Here is a 16,960-nt window from a genome sequence, read left to right as displayed (position 1 = left end):
GTATGTATTTTTATCTTGTCCATCAAGGAGCTTACAATATTCTTGCCACTTACAGTGAGACTGTTCTATGCTGTATACTGTGTTCCTTTAAAAGCCTTCAGAAGTGCTTTGTGTTCAAGGTTCTCTTACTCAAACTTTTGAGTAGCATTTACTTTTCAGCAAGAGAACTGTTTTCTAATCATTTGATCAAAACATTTTGCCCAGAGAAGCAGCTTTGGTGAGGCAGCAAGTTTAGTTTTCTTGTCTAGATGTGACACCATTGGTTTATTTGATAAAAGTTATTTCAGGGACAGTTTTGCTGCCTACTGTGCCGACACACAGTGCTTACTCTGTACTTTTGGTATTTTTAAATCTAATTACCACTAAGACAGGCATCTAATGGCTTACGTATCCTAATAGTATCACTGATTTATTATTCCTTTCCTCCATTTTGTTATGTGTTTTATATGTCATTTTCTGAGTCACTTTGTTATTAGGATGCTATACTGGGAAGTTTCAGCTGTTCCATTTTCCATCATTATTGCTGGATTTGGTTTTTGAAAGAACAATAAAAAGCATTTATGACACAAATCTTACATATATGTGTACTTCCGCTTAGACTTAATAAGAAAATAAATTCACGAATTTGATAATTTATTCAAATAAACCATGTTATACTTAAATTAGATTGAATATTTTTCAGGGAATATATGGTTTAGAAGATGCTGTTATTGAAATAAAGAATTGTAAAAACCAGATTAAAATAAGAGATCGAGAGATTGAAGTATTGACGAAGGAAATCAATAAACTTGAGTTGAAGATCAATGATTTCCTCGATGAAAATGAGGCACTTAGGGAGCGCGTGGGTGAGTCATCTTTTAAGTCCATTGTTTGATCAACCCTAATTGTCAAGTCATTTTTTTGTTTTCCTTCTTGTTTATTCAGTATTACTTTAAAATAGGTGAGTGTTTTTTTTTTTTTTTTTCTTTTCCCAAATCGATCCTCTAAAAATATTTAAAACAAAAGTGGAGCTGCTCTGATTGAAGTGGGGTTGAGGATTAAATGGGGTTGGGATGGTGGGTGGTCAGACCTGGAGCAGCGTTTTATTCATTCTGGATCTCTTCATTAATAATTGCTTGTTTAAAAACTGAAAGTCTACTAAGTTAATACCACACGTTAGAAGTTAACCACCCCCCATCTGTATGACCCATGTTAGTTTGCAAAGTGCTCTTGTTCAGGTAAATTCATGGGGACATTTAGAAGAACTGGTTAAGTACTTGACTTTTATATTTATGCTGCTTAATTTTTACTTTGGTCTAGTATTTTAAGGTTACTATTGATTCTAAGAAGTAATTGGTAAATTTGGCTTGAAAGTTTATTGATTTCAGTAAATAGTTCATTAATGAGTATTTTTCATTTGAATGTTAAATTATGACAGTGCAATCTAAATTGCTACTTTGAAATGAAAATAAAAACCGAAATATTGATTTCATTATACTTGGTAAATCCCAGTTAATGCTTTCTTAGAGTTAAAATGATCATCTGCGAAAACTATTCTCTAGAGGAAAGAAAAGTAAATACTTATAAAGATGATTTATTTGTAAAATGTATGTAAGTATGACCCAGAATCATGCCAGTACCCCAGGTTAGCCTTCTGATCAGCTTCAGATCACAGCCAACTTTAAACTAGAGGTCGCTAAAGATGACTGAGCCAATTGGACAGCTGTCACAAACACCAGATTGTCTGTATTTGAAAGCCTCCAAATCTTGGTTTATACTGCTTGAGACGATCTTCATGTCTACTCAGTAATAGAAAGTTAGGCACGCTGGGGACATCAGACTAGTAATGATAATGCAATTTATATTGATATTAATAATGACTACTGTGTGCCGGGCATTGGACTAAGTATGTTGTATGGGTTAATTTTTTATACCCTTGACAACAAGCCAAAAAAATAAATACAGTATTATTCCTACAACTTAGTTAATAATTGACAGTGAGAATTGAGTGCAAGTCTGTTTTATTCCAAAGCTTTTGTTCTGAATTAACACATTCTAGGACTTTCATGATAACCTAACGTGGAGAAGAAGACTGATCCTGAAATATATTGTCAGGATTTCCGTTAATAATTGTGATAAAATATTGACTTGTAAGGTTATAGTTCAAATATCTGGAAATTCTTGCACAAAAAGTACCCCATTCTCTAGTGATACTGGCTAAATAAGTGATAATCATTTGCTTGATGATAACCAATTGCTGTATGAAGTTTTTATAGTTCATTTGATTGTTGATAAGGTTTTAATTGTATTGCTTTCTATTTTAGGCCTTGAACCGAAGACAATGATTGATTTAACTGAATTTAGAAATAGCAAAAGCTTAAAGCAACAACAGTACAGAGCTGAAAACCAGATTCTTTTGAAAGAGGCAAGTGTGATGGTCAGTTAGTTATTTTCTGGTTGAACTAAAAAGAAATACTAATAATTTGTACTTTGTAGATTGAAAGTCTAGAGGAAGAACGACTTGATCTGAAAAAAAAAATTCGCCAAATGGCTCAAGAAAGAGGAAAAAGAGCTGCAACTTCAGGTATATCCAAATCTATATTTGCAGATATATTCCAAATCTTTAAAAGAATCATTGGAAAATGAGTTGTCTGGAGCTGAAATCTTCTGTATTTTAGAAATATTAACATGGGTCTTCTACAAGTTTAATAAATGAAATGAAATAATGGCCTGATGAGAAGTATTTGAGTATCATTGGTTTCTATCCTAAATCTGAAACAGGTAAAAACAGAAAAATAAATAAATAAACAGAAAATAAGTGAAAAGAAAACTTTAGAATCATCAACTTTTGAAAACTTCACAGTTGGTCTGTTAATTTCTAGGCAATTCCAATACATTGTGATCAATAATGATAGAATTTAGTAATTTCTACATTAATATATGTGGCTGTTAATATTTTTTCCTTTCCTTAAGAGCAATGCATTGAAAACCTTTTGCAGATTATTCTTTTTAAGTAATGTTTTATTGAATAAAAATTAACTTTTTTATCTTACTTGATATCAGGAGAATAATTGGTTTAGTTTTCTAATAGCCATTGCATTGCCTTTTTTTCAGACCATAGAGAAGGAATTTTTTTTTAACTTCACCCAAGTCCACAAGTATCTGAATAACAGGGTTTTTTCATTGGTTTGTTTGGTTTGGTTTTGGTTTGTTTCGATTTTTTTAGCATCATGGTCTCTATATCAAAAAATTTCTAAAAGGAAAAACTCCATAATTTATTAACATATTAACTAGCTTACTCATTCATGGTTCTTAGCTATTTTATATGTCATTAAACTATTTTAGTAGTTATTAACAAACACTTTAATATAGAATAGGTAAAGAATGAGGGGCGCCTGGGTGGCGCAGTCGGTTAAGCATCCGACTTCAGCCAGGTCACGATCTTGCGGTCTGTGAGTTCGAGCCCCGCGTCAGGCTCTGGGCTGATGGCTCAGAGCCTGGAGCCTGTTTCCGATTCTGTGTCTCCCTCTCTCTCTGCCCCTCCCCTGTTCATACTCTGTCTCTCTCTGTCCCAAAAATAAAAAATAAACGTTGAAAAAAAAAATGTGCCCCTTAAAAAAAAAAAAAAATGATAGAAAGGCTAAAAGTCATATTAGTTTCTCATATTATTAATATTAAAAGTGAGCTGTGGGGTGCCTGGGTGGCAGAGTTGGTTAAGGGTCTGACTCTTGATCTCGGCTCAGATCATGATCACACAGTTCTTGAGATAGAGTCCCACAGTTCTTGAGCTCTGCACTGACAGCTTGGGGACTGCTTGGGATTCTCTCTCTGCCTGTCTCTCTGCCCCTTCCCCACTGGCACACACTCTCTCACAAAATAAATAAACTTAAAAAGAAGAATTAAAAGAAATAAGCTAGATTAGAAAGTTGTATAGGCTACGTGTGGATCAAGGATTTTGGAAATAATTCTTTTGTTTGAGTTAGAACTTGATTTTACTTTTTAAGAATTAAAGGATTGGAATAATGGAGAACTCTTTTATGTTTCTAATTTGTTAATTCTTTTATGTGTAGGATTAACCATTGAGGACCTAAACCTAACTGAAAACTTTTCTCAAGAAAATAGAGTAGGAGAAAGGAAATTCGATTTTGCAAGCCTCAAAAATATAAGTGAAACACAATTAAAGGTAAACAGTATAAAGTGTTGTTATGGCAAAGAGAACGAAGAAAAATGTTATTATCAGTGCTTTCATTTCTGCCTCCCATATTTTATTTTGGACATTGCATCTTTTTGTAGTTGTTAAATAAAAAATAAAATGAAACTTTTTAAAATTTAACCTGTTAATCCAAAGATCGATTAATGAGACCTTATTTACTCTGAGTATAGATTATGAGTTCAGATAAAATAGAGCTGCTGCATAGGAGACCTTCATTCAGTATTCCACAGTTATATCAGAATGGGCCAGAAGAGAATGTCACCATAGGATCATTATCAAGAATGTTATCTGAAATTCAACATAGTGTAGAAAGTGAAGTGGATCCTTTGGTCTCTTTAACTAAACATTCTTCATCCATACAAGTAAAAGATAATAATTCACCTCCAGAAATGATTACAATAAAGGAGATTTTTAAAGCACCATGTCTACAATCTTTAAGAAATCTAGAATCATTAGTCATTACCTTTAGTAGGAAGAGCCATGAAGAAATAGATGACTACTTATACTCTCTTTCTGACAACTCCATGAAGAATGTGTCTAGAAGCCATCAGGTACTTGAGAAAACTAGTTTCACACAAAACGGTTCATCTTTACAAGCCCTATCAACAGCTTCCGACTTGATGGAGAAGTTATCACTTAGGCAAAAATCTGTGATATTTTGTGAACAAATTCATGATAATAGGGCTGACGTGGAAAAATCACAAGTAGCAACAGCAGAAGATGAACAGGTTCATACCCAGATAAAATATGCTGATACCAGTTTGAAAGAAGGTATAATAAAGAGTGAAGTACCTTTACAGACAGAGGTTTTGAAAAGTGAACTTAAAGTTAATCTTCCAGATCCTGTGCCTATTACTGCACAATCAAAATCACCTCAGATAGATCCACTTGAAAATCTTATAGAACAGCTACAGAGAGAACTAGTATTTCTTAGATCTCAGGTGAGCTTTCCTCCAAATTACATTCCTGGGATCATTTTTTTATTAATGCCTTTTTAATGGCTTCTCTAACAAAGTTCTATAAAATAATAATTATAATAAGAATTTTTTGTTTGCATATAACACTAATTTATACACACACATTCTGTTTTTAAAAAATGTAAAAATGCAGTAAATTTGATATGAAATCATTGACTTGCCTAATTTATTATTTCTTTAGAATGAAGTGCTAGCACAGGATTTATTGATCAAGGAAGCACAGAATAGAAATGCAGAAATAGAGCTTGAACGTCATAGAAGCCAGACAGAACAGGTAGTATAAAGACAGACCATTAAAAGAGTAGATTGTGGTACTAAAGACAAAAACTTCCATTATATTTTTCTCCCTTTTGTTGTAGGGGCGGGGATCACCATCTGTTTTACCTTTCAGATTTTATTTTTATTACTGCTGCTAGGTTTCTATAGCTTGTTTCTTGTGTGTTACACCTCAGCTGATCAAATTTTCTTAACTTGGAAACTATAAACTATTGGGATAGTTTGTAAAAAAAAATAAATAAATTTTATTCTTTATGTTCTTTACAGAATGAATTTCTTTCAAGAGAACTAATTGAAAAGGAAAGAGATTTAGAAAGAGGTAGAACAGTAATAACCAAATTTCAGAATAAATGTGAGTTACTATTATCTCTTATTTTTCGATACTTATTTATCCTATACTGAAAACCATGAATCTAAAAGGATTTTAATACATTCTCTGTTTTCTAGTCTGTTTTTAACCTTTATTGTCTCCATAATACATAGACTTCAGTCTCATTCATCTGTTTGGTTTGCCTTGCTGTATTCGTTGTCAGAGAAAGTTATTAATCTGAATTTTTTGTAATGACAAATAAGTCAGTTTTTTTGTTGTCCAATAAAAGTTAAGTGAGAAAAACAAATTTAAAAGATTTTTAATAAAGTGAAGGCAAAGTATGTTCATGATTTCTTTCTTTCAACTATGAAATATAAATATGTATATATTTATATATATATGTGCATGTAATTTAATAAGGTATATCATTTAACTCAATTATTCACACATTGGATTTTAGTTAAAAAATTTTTTACATTTATTTACATTTGTATTTCCAAATGGGTATTTTTTCTGTATATGAAATATTTGTTATTTGTATAGAATAGCATAAATTGTGAAGAAGGTAGTCACTGAATGAGAAAAATGTGTCCTTTTAGTAAAAGAATTAGTTGAAGAAAATAAGCAACTGGAAGAAGGTATGAAAGAAATATTGCAAGCTATTAAAGAAATGCAGAAAGATCCTGATGTTAAAGGGGAAACATCTCTAATTATTCCTAGTCTTGAAAGACTAGTTAACGTAAGTTTTTTCATGTTAGTTTTGTTTTGTTGTTTCGTATTTTTAAGATGTTGTTCCACCGTTCTCTGGTCTTCATAGTTTATGATGAGATATTTATGGTCATTAGAGTCATTATTCTCCTGTTTGTTACATGTGGTTTTTCTCAGGTTGCTTTGAAAATTTCCTCTTTTATTTGGTTTTCACTAGTTTTACTATAATGTGCCTTGGTATGTGGGTAGGTATGTGAGTGTGCACATATATCTATGTATGTATGTGTATGTTTAGGGTTTGCTGAGCTTCTTGAATCTGTTTACTTATGCCATTTGTCACAATTGGAAAGTTTTCCACTTTATTTCTACAATATTTTTTCTGCCCCATTGTCTCTGGGACTCCAGTGACACATTAGACCTTTTGATATTGTCTCATAGGTTTTTGAGGCTTTGTTCATTTTTTTTTCTAATTATGTATCTTCTCCTGATTGGGTGATTGCTATGTATCTTTTTTAAAAAATTTATTTACTTATTTACTTTTAATTTACATCCCAGTTAGTTAGCATATAGTGCAAAAATGATTTCAGGAGTAGATTCCAGTGATTCATCCCCTATGTATAACACCCAGTACTCATTCCAACGGGTGTCTTCTTTAATGCCCCTTACCCATTTAGCCCATCCCCCTCTCCCGCAGCCCCTTCAGCAACCCTCAGTTTGTTCTTTGTATTTAAGAGTCTCTTATATATTTTGTCCCTCTCCCTGTTTTTATATTATTTTTGCCCTCCTTCCCTTATGTTCATCTGTTTTATATCTTTAATTCCACAAGTGAAGTCATATGGTATTTGTTTTTCTCTGACTTATTTCACTTAGCATAATACCCTTTAGTTCCATCTACATTGTTTGCAAATGGCAAGATTCCATTCTTTTTGATTGCCGAGTAATACTCCATTGTGTATATACGTATGTATGTATGTATACGTATATATGTGTGTGTGTATGTATATATACGTATATATGTATATATGTATATATATACATACATACACACATATATATACACGCCACATCATCTTTACCCATTCATCCTTCGATGGACATTTGGGCTCTTTCCATACTTTGGCTATTGTCAGTAGTCCTGCTATAAACATTGGGGTGCATGTGCCCCTTCAAAACAGCACACCTGTATCCCTTGGATATATATCTAGTAGTGCTGGGCTGTAGGGTAGTTCTATTTTTAATTTTTTGAGGAACCTGCATACTGTTGTGCAGAGTGGCTGCACCTGTTTGTATTCCCACCAGCAGTGCAAAAGAGATCCTCTTTCTCCGCATCCTCACCAGCATCTATTATTGCCTGAGTTGTTAATTTTAGCCATTCTGACTGGTGTGAGGTGGTATCTCATTGTGATTTTAATATGTATTTCCCTAATGAGTGATATTGAACATTTTTTCATGTGTCTGTTAGCCATCTGGATATCTTTGGAAAAGTGTCTCTTTATGTCTTTAGCCCATTTCTTTACTGGGGTGAAGAATTTGTTTTTGGGTGTTGAGTTTGGTAACTAACTCTTTGGATTTTGGATACTAACCTTTTATATGATATGTCATTTGCAAATATCTTCTCCCATTCCGTTGGTTGCTGTTTAGTTTTGCTGATTGTTTCCTTCGCTGTGTAGAAGCTTTTTATCTTGATGAGGTCCCAATAGTTCATTTTTGCTTTTGCTTCCCTTGCTTCCAGAGACCTATTGAGGAAGAAGTTGCTGTGGCCAAGGTCAAAGGTCACTGATATTTTCCTCTATCATGTCCATTTTTGTTTCAAGCATCAGCCTGAGACTTGTGAGACTTTTTAAACAGAATTTGGAGTTCCCTTTGGCTGGTTATTTTCTTTCTGGAATTCCCATCTCCGTTTCCTATGACTTCGGGCTCCATCTCTGGTTTTCTCAGCCAGAAAGATCACAGGTCACTACAACAAAGCCTGCCCACCCCACACCATCCCCTTCCCCCCGAAAAAAGGAATATTCACTTTTCATTGGTTCTGTCTTCCAAGTTTTAAGTCCTCTTCAAAATCTATTTGCCTTTGTTTATCTCCAGAACCTTTAAATAGTTGTTTTTTGTATTAACTTGTTAAGAATGGGTCTTTTAGGACCTTATACCACAAACTTAGAAGTATAATAGAATGTACTAAGAATATTTTAAATATTCCAGTGCTTACACATTGCTACAGGAATAATGTTAGCTATCAAATAATAAGCTATTTATATTTACTATGTAGAGATTGGAGAATTCTACAGTATTAATGAGCGTTACATAAACTTGAATAAAGTATACATTTTAAATTCTTAATATTTAAGGGGCGTCTGGGTGTTTCACTTGATTGTGTCCAACTCTTAATTTCAGTTTAGGTCATGATCTTTTTAACGTTTATTTACTTATTTTTAGAGAGAATGAAAGCGTTCGAGCAGGGGAGGGGCAGAGAGAGAGGGATTAGGACAGAATTCCTCTGCCAGTGCAGAGTCCATTTCAGACCTTGAATTCACAAACCCCAAGATCGTGACCTGAGCTGAAATCAAGAGTTGGACGCTCAACTGAATGAGCCACCCAGGCACCCCTAAAATCAAACTGCTTTCTTTTTTTTTTTTTTAATTTTTTTTTTCAACGTTTATTTATTTTTGGGACAGAGAGAGACAGAGCATGAACGGGGGAGGGGCAGAGAGAGAGGGAGACACAGAATCGGAAACAGGTTCCAGGCTCTGAGCCATCAGCCCAGAGCCTGACGCGGGGCTCGAACTCACGGACCACGAGATCGTGACCTGGCTGAAGTCGGACGCTTAACCGACTGCGCCACCCAGGCGTCCCAAGATCAAACTGTTTTCTAAGGGAAGCTCTACTTAGTAACCAAATACAAACAACAAATAGCCCAGGAAATTCTAATTTCGTCTATTTCAGTTGGCAGCTTCTGGTCTTCTCAGGACCCCTACTTCCAGAGATTTCATCTGCTTCTATCCTGGGTTGTCATTCTTTTTTCTGATTGGTATGCCCTCTGTGCAATTCACATGACCTTACCTGCTGTAAGAAATCTTCAGAATCAGTGATTGTTAGATATCTCTGCATTATGTACTTTATGTCACTTTCTATAGCCACAGGGTATTCTTCAATGCCTGTAATTACCATCTATTTTGACCTCATTTTACTAAAAGGCCATGTAGACAACATGGTGCTATTTGTCAGCAAGACAGTTAACTAGACTACCTTGTCGTCTGTCACAATACCTCCTTGCACCTACTTCTGTCTTCCTGGTATACCTTTTGAATTAGTATTAACTTATTTCTATAAGGCCTTCTCTGATCTCCTTGGGATAAAGGCTTGCTTTTATAAAACTACTGCCGCAAGTTAAACTCTGGATCACCCTCCTGAGCAGGAGATTGCACTTGGTTCTACTCATCTTAACCTTCCTTGTCTTCTGCCTTCCTTTGTGAAGCTTTACTTTGCAATTAGCAGTTTTGTTATGTATAGTTTATTTTTTTATTTTTATTTTTTTAAGATCTCAAATTTATCCTGAATCGTGAGATCATGACCTGAGCCGAAATCAAGAGTCAGATGCTTAACCAACTGAGCCACCCAGGCGCCCCTAGTTTCTTTAAAATGCAAATATATTTATATGTATGTACTGTATAGATGTGTATGGGGTATATGTATATTTATGTGTGCCATTGTCGGAGAATTAGGACCAGTGAAGCCTCTTGGAAAATATTTTACTGTTTGACATGTTATTTTTGTTTATCCAACACTCTTAGATAATACTCTGTTACCATACTTTGCATTTTTATCATCTGTGCTTCAACTGTGTGGAGAGGAAGCAATAAAAAGTCATTTAATTAAATGTAGTAACTATTTTATTCTTTTGCTTGTGCTTTAAATACAGGTGTTGCATAGTTTCAAAGTATTTGCATATAAGTTATCTCATCTTGACTGTATAAAAACTTTGTGAAGCAGACAGATCTAACATTACCTCTTTAGAGATAAGGAATTTAAGGTATAAAGAATTTAATTCACTGCTGAGCTAGTAAGAGATTGGTTAGGATTTGAACCCTAGTCCTCTTATTCCCTTCCAGTTTTTCCAGTCTACCAGTCTACTAAAATTAGGTAAATGTTTGTTAATTGTTTTAATGAGGTAATTACTATGCTTGGTAAAGCTTATGTAAGTTAATCTAGAGTTTTGTAAATTTAGATTCCTAAATAAATGGATTTAGCATATTTTGTTATACCTGGCAGTGGGAACAGTAAAATGCTTAAATGTGAATTTTATTTAAGGGTAATTTTTTAAATGATGATTTCAGTATTTTGCTTCACATTTCTTCAATATAATCTAAATATGTTAGGCTATAGAATCAAAGAATGCAGAAGGAATCTTTGATGCAAATCTGCATTTGAAAGCCCAAGTTGATCAACTTACTGGAAGGAATGAAGAATTAAGACAGGAGCTCAGGGAATCTCGGAAGGAGGCTATAAATTATTCTCAGCAGTTGGCAAAAGCAAATTTAAAGGTAAAAATTTTATTAAATAATAGAAAATGCTAAGCATTATGAACATAGGCTTAATATGAAACTTTTAATTTTTTTAAAATCACTGAGAAAATGCCTCTTAAATTAATTCAACAATAAGAAAACTCCTTTTTGGAGTTTTCTTAATTAAGTGGGAAATAACTACTTTCATAATAAAAAAGAATACAAAAATTCTAAGTCTATGCCTAGGTTTCTAAATAGAATTTGAAAGTATAATTTAATTAATGCCTGGTAGGGCATTCATACAGTTCCTTTTTAAAAATATTCTGTACGAAGTATAAGTTACTGCTTTTAAATTTGTCTTTGGGTGTAAGAGATGTGTTTCTCATTTCTGAACTCTGTCTTTCCAGATAGATCATCTTGAAAAAGAAGCCATTCTTTTACGGCAATCAGAAGGATCAAATGTTGTTTTTAAAGGAGTAGACTTACCTGACGGGATAGCACCATCTAGTGCCAATATTATTAATTCTCAAAATGAATATTTAATACGTATCTTACAGGTAGTAAAAATTTTGCATGTGAATAACAAAAGTAATTGATAGTATGTTTTTAATTTAGTCTTCATACATTCTTTTGAGTTCTTAGAATATTAGCATTGAGGTATATTTTTATAGATTTTGATATTAAATGGAATTTGTAAATAAAAGAAATTTATTCTTCATCTGCATGAGAAGCATGTTGACATATCTTGTGCACATACAGGTCATATGAAATATATGATAGTAGAATAATATGCAGCAGCCAAAGTAGTAGTGTATAATTAAGGGGAGACCTTTAATTTAGTGTTGGTTGGATAAGCAATTCAAGTGAATAAAGTCTTGACAGAGCTTTTTGGTGAAATGATTAGAATTGTTCCTTTTTTGTGTTAACTACAAGAAAAAGGTTTTAAACCGAATTGTCTTTAATGTTTTTCTTCCCTTTATCTTGTAAAGTGTTAGTTAATCCATTAGTGAATTAGGAAGGGAAGTGCTTGCCCTGTTTGTCATTTTTGCTGTCTATATTGTGGTCATTGTGAATGGCCTAATGAGAGGTGCTTTTCATTATTTCATTTGAAGTGTAAATACCCATAACATTATGTTCATTAAAAATATAATTATAGGGGTGTCCAGATTGAACGTCCAACTCTTGGTTTCAGCTCAGGTCATGATCTCATGGTTTTTGAGTTCAAGCCCTGCATCAGGCTGTATGCACACAGCACAGAGCCTGCTTCAGATCCTCTGTCTCCCTCTCTGCCCCTCCCCTGCTCACACTTGCACTCTCTGTCTCTCAAAAATAAATAAATGTTAAAAAATTTTTAAGGAAATATAATTACAAAAATGCGTTTGAAATCAATGAAAATGCATTTTTGATTATAAGCACTACTGTTTCCATCTCCTAGATGATCCATTTGTAACTGTACTTGAGTTCTGATTATCAAATACTTGTTTCTGTATTTGGAAATTAATCTTTTTTTGAAAATTAGAATTTGTGTGTTATCTAAGTCAGGGAGGGACAACCTTACCACTTATTAGAACATTACTTTATAGTGCATGTTATATTACTACTTTTAAGTTTATAACTTTAGCAAATTTTTTTAAGTTTATTTATTTTGAGAGAGACAGGCAGAGAGAGCAGGAGAGAGAGAATCCCAAGCAGGCTCCATGCTGTCAGTGAGGAAGGAGCCCGACATGGGGCTCGAACTCATGAACTGTGAGATCATGATCTGAGCTGAAATCAAGAGTCAGATGCTTAACCAACTGAGCCACCCAGGCACCCCTTAGCTCTTTATAACTTATTCTCCTGCAGTATAGGACACTGTCAACAAGTAATGACAGTATTGTCACGTTGCTTGAGATGAAATTCATTTTTTTTATCTTTATAGAAAAAAAAAAACATGAGAGGTATTGTGGTAGATTAGGGAGCACGTATTGGGACTCTGAAAACCTGTTCATAGTGGCAAAACAGGTACTTGGACTCCCATACCTAAGAGTGATGGACATAGCCAAAGCCTTTAGAGTCATGACCTGATTTCAGTGTTCGATCTGCATGTAAATGTAGCATCTGACACCAAGTTTGCCATACTATATATGCTTAGAAATGATTACCAAGTGTAGTGGTGATGAGTTTTTTAATGTTAAGCTAATCTTTCCAAGTCTCTTTCTTCATTTATAAAATGAAATAATTGGAAAGGACATTTGAATAGAGGCATGAACAGTTAAGTTCACAAAAGGGTCTGTGAGGCTGAGTGGACTGGAGGTAAGTTTGTAGCCATTGTATCTGATAATTTATATGGTTACGGAAACTAACAAATATGATAAAAATAATGTTACCAATTTTATAGTACTTCTTTTTAAACATATTGCCTCATTCCATATGCCTTAAACTAAAATGTTCAAAATAGTATAGAAATTATCTGAGCTGCTAATGGATTTGGTAACTATTCTCTTCTATATATTTTTCTGTAATCTTGTCAGATTATGAATTTATACTTTCGAATATAAAATATATTCTTATTCTTTTTTAATCCTTATTTCTAAACCAATTTTTAGGAACTAGAATATAAAGAAAATAAATTAAAAAATTTAGAAGATTCTCTTGAGGACTATAACAGAAAATTTGCAGTGATTCGTCATCAACAGAGTTTATTATATAAAGAATATCTAAGGTATAAATGTTAGCAAAACTTTATAATTTGGTTGCAGTATGTTCTTATTAATGATGAAACTAATGTAAGGGAACACTTAGGTATTTTGTTTTACCCTTCCCTCATACCTCTTTCCTCCTATTTTATGTCTTAGTTTCCTTATCTATAAATTTCTGAGATAGTAATGCCTTTTTCATAGGGTTGTTATAAAATTTAATTAAATTGTTATATGGAAATGCTCAGATATGAGCATTTGGTAAATGTCCTGGCACATGAATATTTTGTAAATGTCAGCTGTTAGCATCATTCTTCATCATCACTGTCAGCATTATTGATATATATCCATTGAGACTATTACATTTCTCCATATCTCTGCTATTTCATCTGTATCAACAGAAAAATTTTATTATTAGTCATTAGAATACCTGAGCAAAGGTAATTTAAACATGAAGGGTAATTATTATGTGATCTAACAAGAAACCCAAAGCTAATTATAGGGTAGGTCATGTTTAGGGGTTGTTATTATCTCCTATTATAAAACAGATGCAGGAGTTCAAGAAAGATGGAATCATGCCCGCTGAAGAAGAGGCAATTTTTTTTCCACATGACTTTTCATTTTTAGATAAAACATTTTTTCCAAAGTCTTCTAGCAGAGCAGATTTTGACTCAGATCACTTTAGCCAGAGTTGGGCCAATGAGCTGTCCGAGTCCTATGTTCAAGTCCAAACCATTCAGTAGCAAAGAGAATGAATGGTGTCACTGTAATTTGTTTATGCTGACTGGATTTCTGGTGACTGGAATGTCTCTTGGGTGGGTAGCAGTATCTTACACACCTTTTAAGTCAAATGATTTCTAATAATGTTTGTATTCTATATTTCGCAAGTATTTAACACTGAAGCTTAAGACTAGGGTCTGAAAATTGAGACCTAATTTCCAGAATTACTTTGGAGTGTTGATTATTTTCCTATTTTCTGTTTTCAATAAATTGTTTATAAGATCCATCATCAGTTGTTATATTGTAACAGTTGTAGAGTTGTGATTTATGGAATAATGAAAGTAACTTGATAATTTCTTTACACTGCATTTATTTAATAAAACTATAACTTACAGGCTAAATCCTTTTGGAATGGAATTTTGAGTTATTCTGTTATCGGATACCAGTAGCTATGATGTCTGTTATTTCATGAAAACTTTAAATTTCCATAATTTAAAGTTATCTTTTTCTGTAAGTATTAGGTTTATTATATTGTCATTTTTTATTTTAAGTGAAAAGGAGACCTGGAAAACAGAATCTGAAACAATGAAAGAGGAAAAGAAAAAACTTGAGGATCAAATCCAACAAGGTGCTATAAAAGTAAAAGAATATAATGTGAGTAAAAACCCTTCAAAATCAATATATACTATTGTACAAATTAAGATAGCTACGTTCACTAAATAATGTAAACGTGTCTTTGTGCAGAATTTGCTTAGTGCTCTTCAGATGGATTCGGATGAAATGAAAAAAACACTTTCAGAATATAGTAGAAAAATTACAGTCTTGCAAGTGAATGAAAAGTCACTTATAAGACAATATACTACTTTAGTAGAATTGGAGCGACAGCTTAGGAAAGAAAACGGGAAACAGAAGAATGAATTGATATCAATGGAAGCTGAAGTTGGTGAAAAAATTGGACGTTTGCAACGATTTAAGGTACATCTGATTTTCTTTTTTTTTTTTTACTCTATGAAAACTTTCAGTTATGAGGAAGAGAGGATCATACAATGAACAGCCATCACCTGGATTAATAGTTAACATCTATTTTTTTTTTTTTTTAATTTTTTTTTTCAACGTTTATTTATTTTTGGGACAGAGAGAGACAGAGCATGAACGGGGGAGGGGCAGAGAGAGAGGGAGACACAGAATCGGAAACAGGCTCCAGGCTCTGAGCCATCAGCCCAGAGCCCGACGCGGGGCTCGAACTCACGGACCGCGAGATCGTGACCTGGCTGAAGTCGGACGCTTAACCGACTGCGCCACCCAGGCGCCCCAATAGTTAACATCTATTAACGTTCTGCCATAATTGTTTCATCTGTTTTTTGTAGGAATAAATTGTAGACATTTCTTCCCTAAATATTTTAGTGTGCATTTCTAAAAAAGCCTTTTTTTGTTTACATAACCACAAACTTTATCACATCTAACAAAATTGGCAATAATTGCCTCACATGATCTAATGTCCCGACCATATTCACATTTCCTCCATTATCCCTGGATCCAGTTAAGGACCCTGTGTTGTATTTGGGTATTACATGTCATAAGTATTTTTTTTCATGTCTTCAATATTCATAGAATCTCCCCTGTTTTTCTTCTTCTCTTTGTGAAAAATGTTGAAGATTCGTGATTATTTTCTTTTGTAATTTTGTTTGTTCCTCTATTTGTTATTTACTAAAAGCTTTGAAGCCTTGTTTATGTCAGATTAAACGTTTTTTGACAAGAATACTCCATCAGTAATGCTTTGTACTTTAGAAGTAATTATTTATATTGCATCACTTCAAGAGATGGAATGTCTGGTAGTCCTGTGTTTAATGAGTGATTATTATCTTAAGGGGGAGACAGCCATATATCTCTATTATAAAGTGATTTAGTTAACTGGTGATATTTTGGTCCATGCAAATAACCAATTCTTTGTCAGTGCTCATAATGGGTTTAGCATCCACTGATGATTGTTGTTACCTGACTCAGTTATTTCATTAGAGTTGCAAACATTATTTTTCTAGTTATATTATACTTTCTACACTTATTAGCAGATATTCTTTTATAAAATATAGACCTTTTCTTCATTAGCCCAGCCTATTCGGTTATTTTGAAGTATAGTTCCTACTAGAAAGGCAAGACAAAAGCTTCATCCTTTCCTTTTAATGACTAGTCTTCAGAAATCAGAGTTGATATACTCTGCTTCTTCTACCTGTTTGCCCGACTTCCCCATCTTTCTCTTCTTTCAGTATCATTACAGACTAACACACTTAGTCATTATTTGTCTTCATTTTGGCCAACGGGACCCCTTTAAAGCTAGTTCTTGTTTCCTTTTGACAAGAATCCAGTAGTCTTTGAACCAAGCCTCAAATGCTGGTTTCTTTTCTGGCACAACAGGATATCCAAGATTTACATTGAATACTTTAATCCAGACTTGGAATAAACCATTTCTCTAAAGTACCCTGGTTATTTTTAGTGGTAAAGGCATTTAGATGCCAAAACTGGTCACTAGGTGCTATTGCTCTTGAAATGTCATTGCTACTAGTCCTTTTCAGTGAGCAAGTTAGGAAAATATGTGTATATTTAAA

General features: G+C 33.5%; 1 protein-coding gene across 9 annotated transcripts in view; it reads left to right on the top strand.

The window, feature by feature from the left end:
• Window positions 1-16,960, top strand: part of CEP290 (centrosomal protein 290) — a 92,818-nt gene that overhangs the window by 20,346 nt on the left and 55,512 nt on the right. For all 9 annotated transcript variants that reach the window (XR_006709189.1, XR_006709188.1, XM_045465229.1 and 6 more), the window contains 11 exons: window positions 683-845; window positions 2,304-2,404; window positions 2,476-2,563; window positions 4,050-4,162; window positions 5,713-5,797; window positions 6,355-6,494; window positions 10,837-11,001; window positions 11,370-11,519; window positions 13,548-13,663; window positions 14,909-15,011; window positions 15,102-15,332. Coding sequence is in view for 7 of the 9 variants with exons in the window: in XM_045465229.1 (XP_045321185.1) it covers window positions 683-845; window positions 2,304-2,404; window positions 2,476-2,563; window positions 4,050-4,162; window positions 5,713-5,797; window positions 6,355-6,494; window positions 10,837-11,001; window positions 11,370-11,519; window positions 13,548-13,663; window positions 14,909-15,011; window positions 15,102-15,332 (1,455 nt within the window). In the remaining 2 variants the exon portion in view is untranslated. The remainder of the gene's footprint in view (window positions 1-682; window positions 846-2,303; window positions 2,405-2,475; window positions 2,564-4,049; window positions 4,163-5,712; window positions 5,798-6,354; window positions 6,495-10,836; window positions 11,002-11,369; window positions 11,520-13,547; window positions 13,664-14,908; window positions 15,012-15,101; window positions 15,333-16,960) is intronic.

The sequence above is a fragment of the Leopardus geoffroyi genome, chromosome B4 (genome assembly GCF_018350155.1).
Source record: "Leopardus geoffroyi isolate Oge1 chromosome B4, O.geoffroyi_Oge1_pat1.0, whole genome shotgun sequence".
NCBI lineage: Eukaryota > Metazoa > Chordata > Mammalia > Carnivora > Felidae > Leopardus > Leopardus geoffroyi.
Note: the sequence above shows the minus strand (reverse complement) of the source record. Positions and strands in the feature narration are given on the sequence as shown.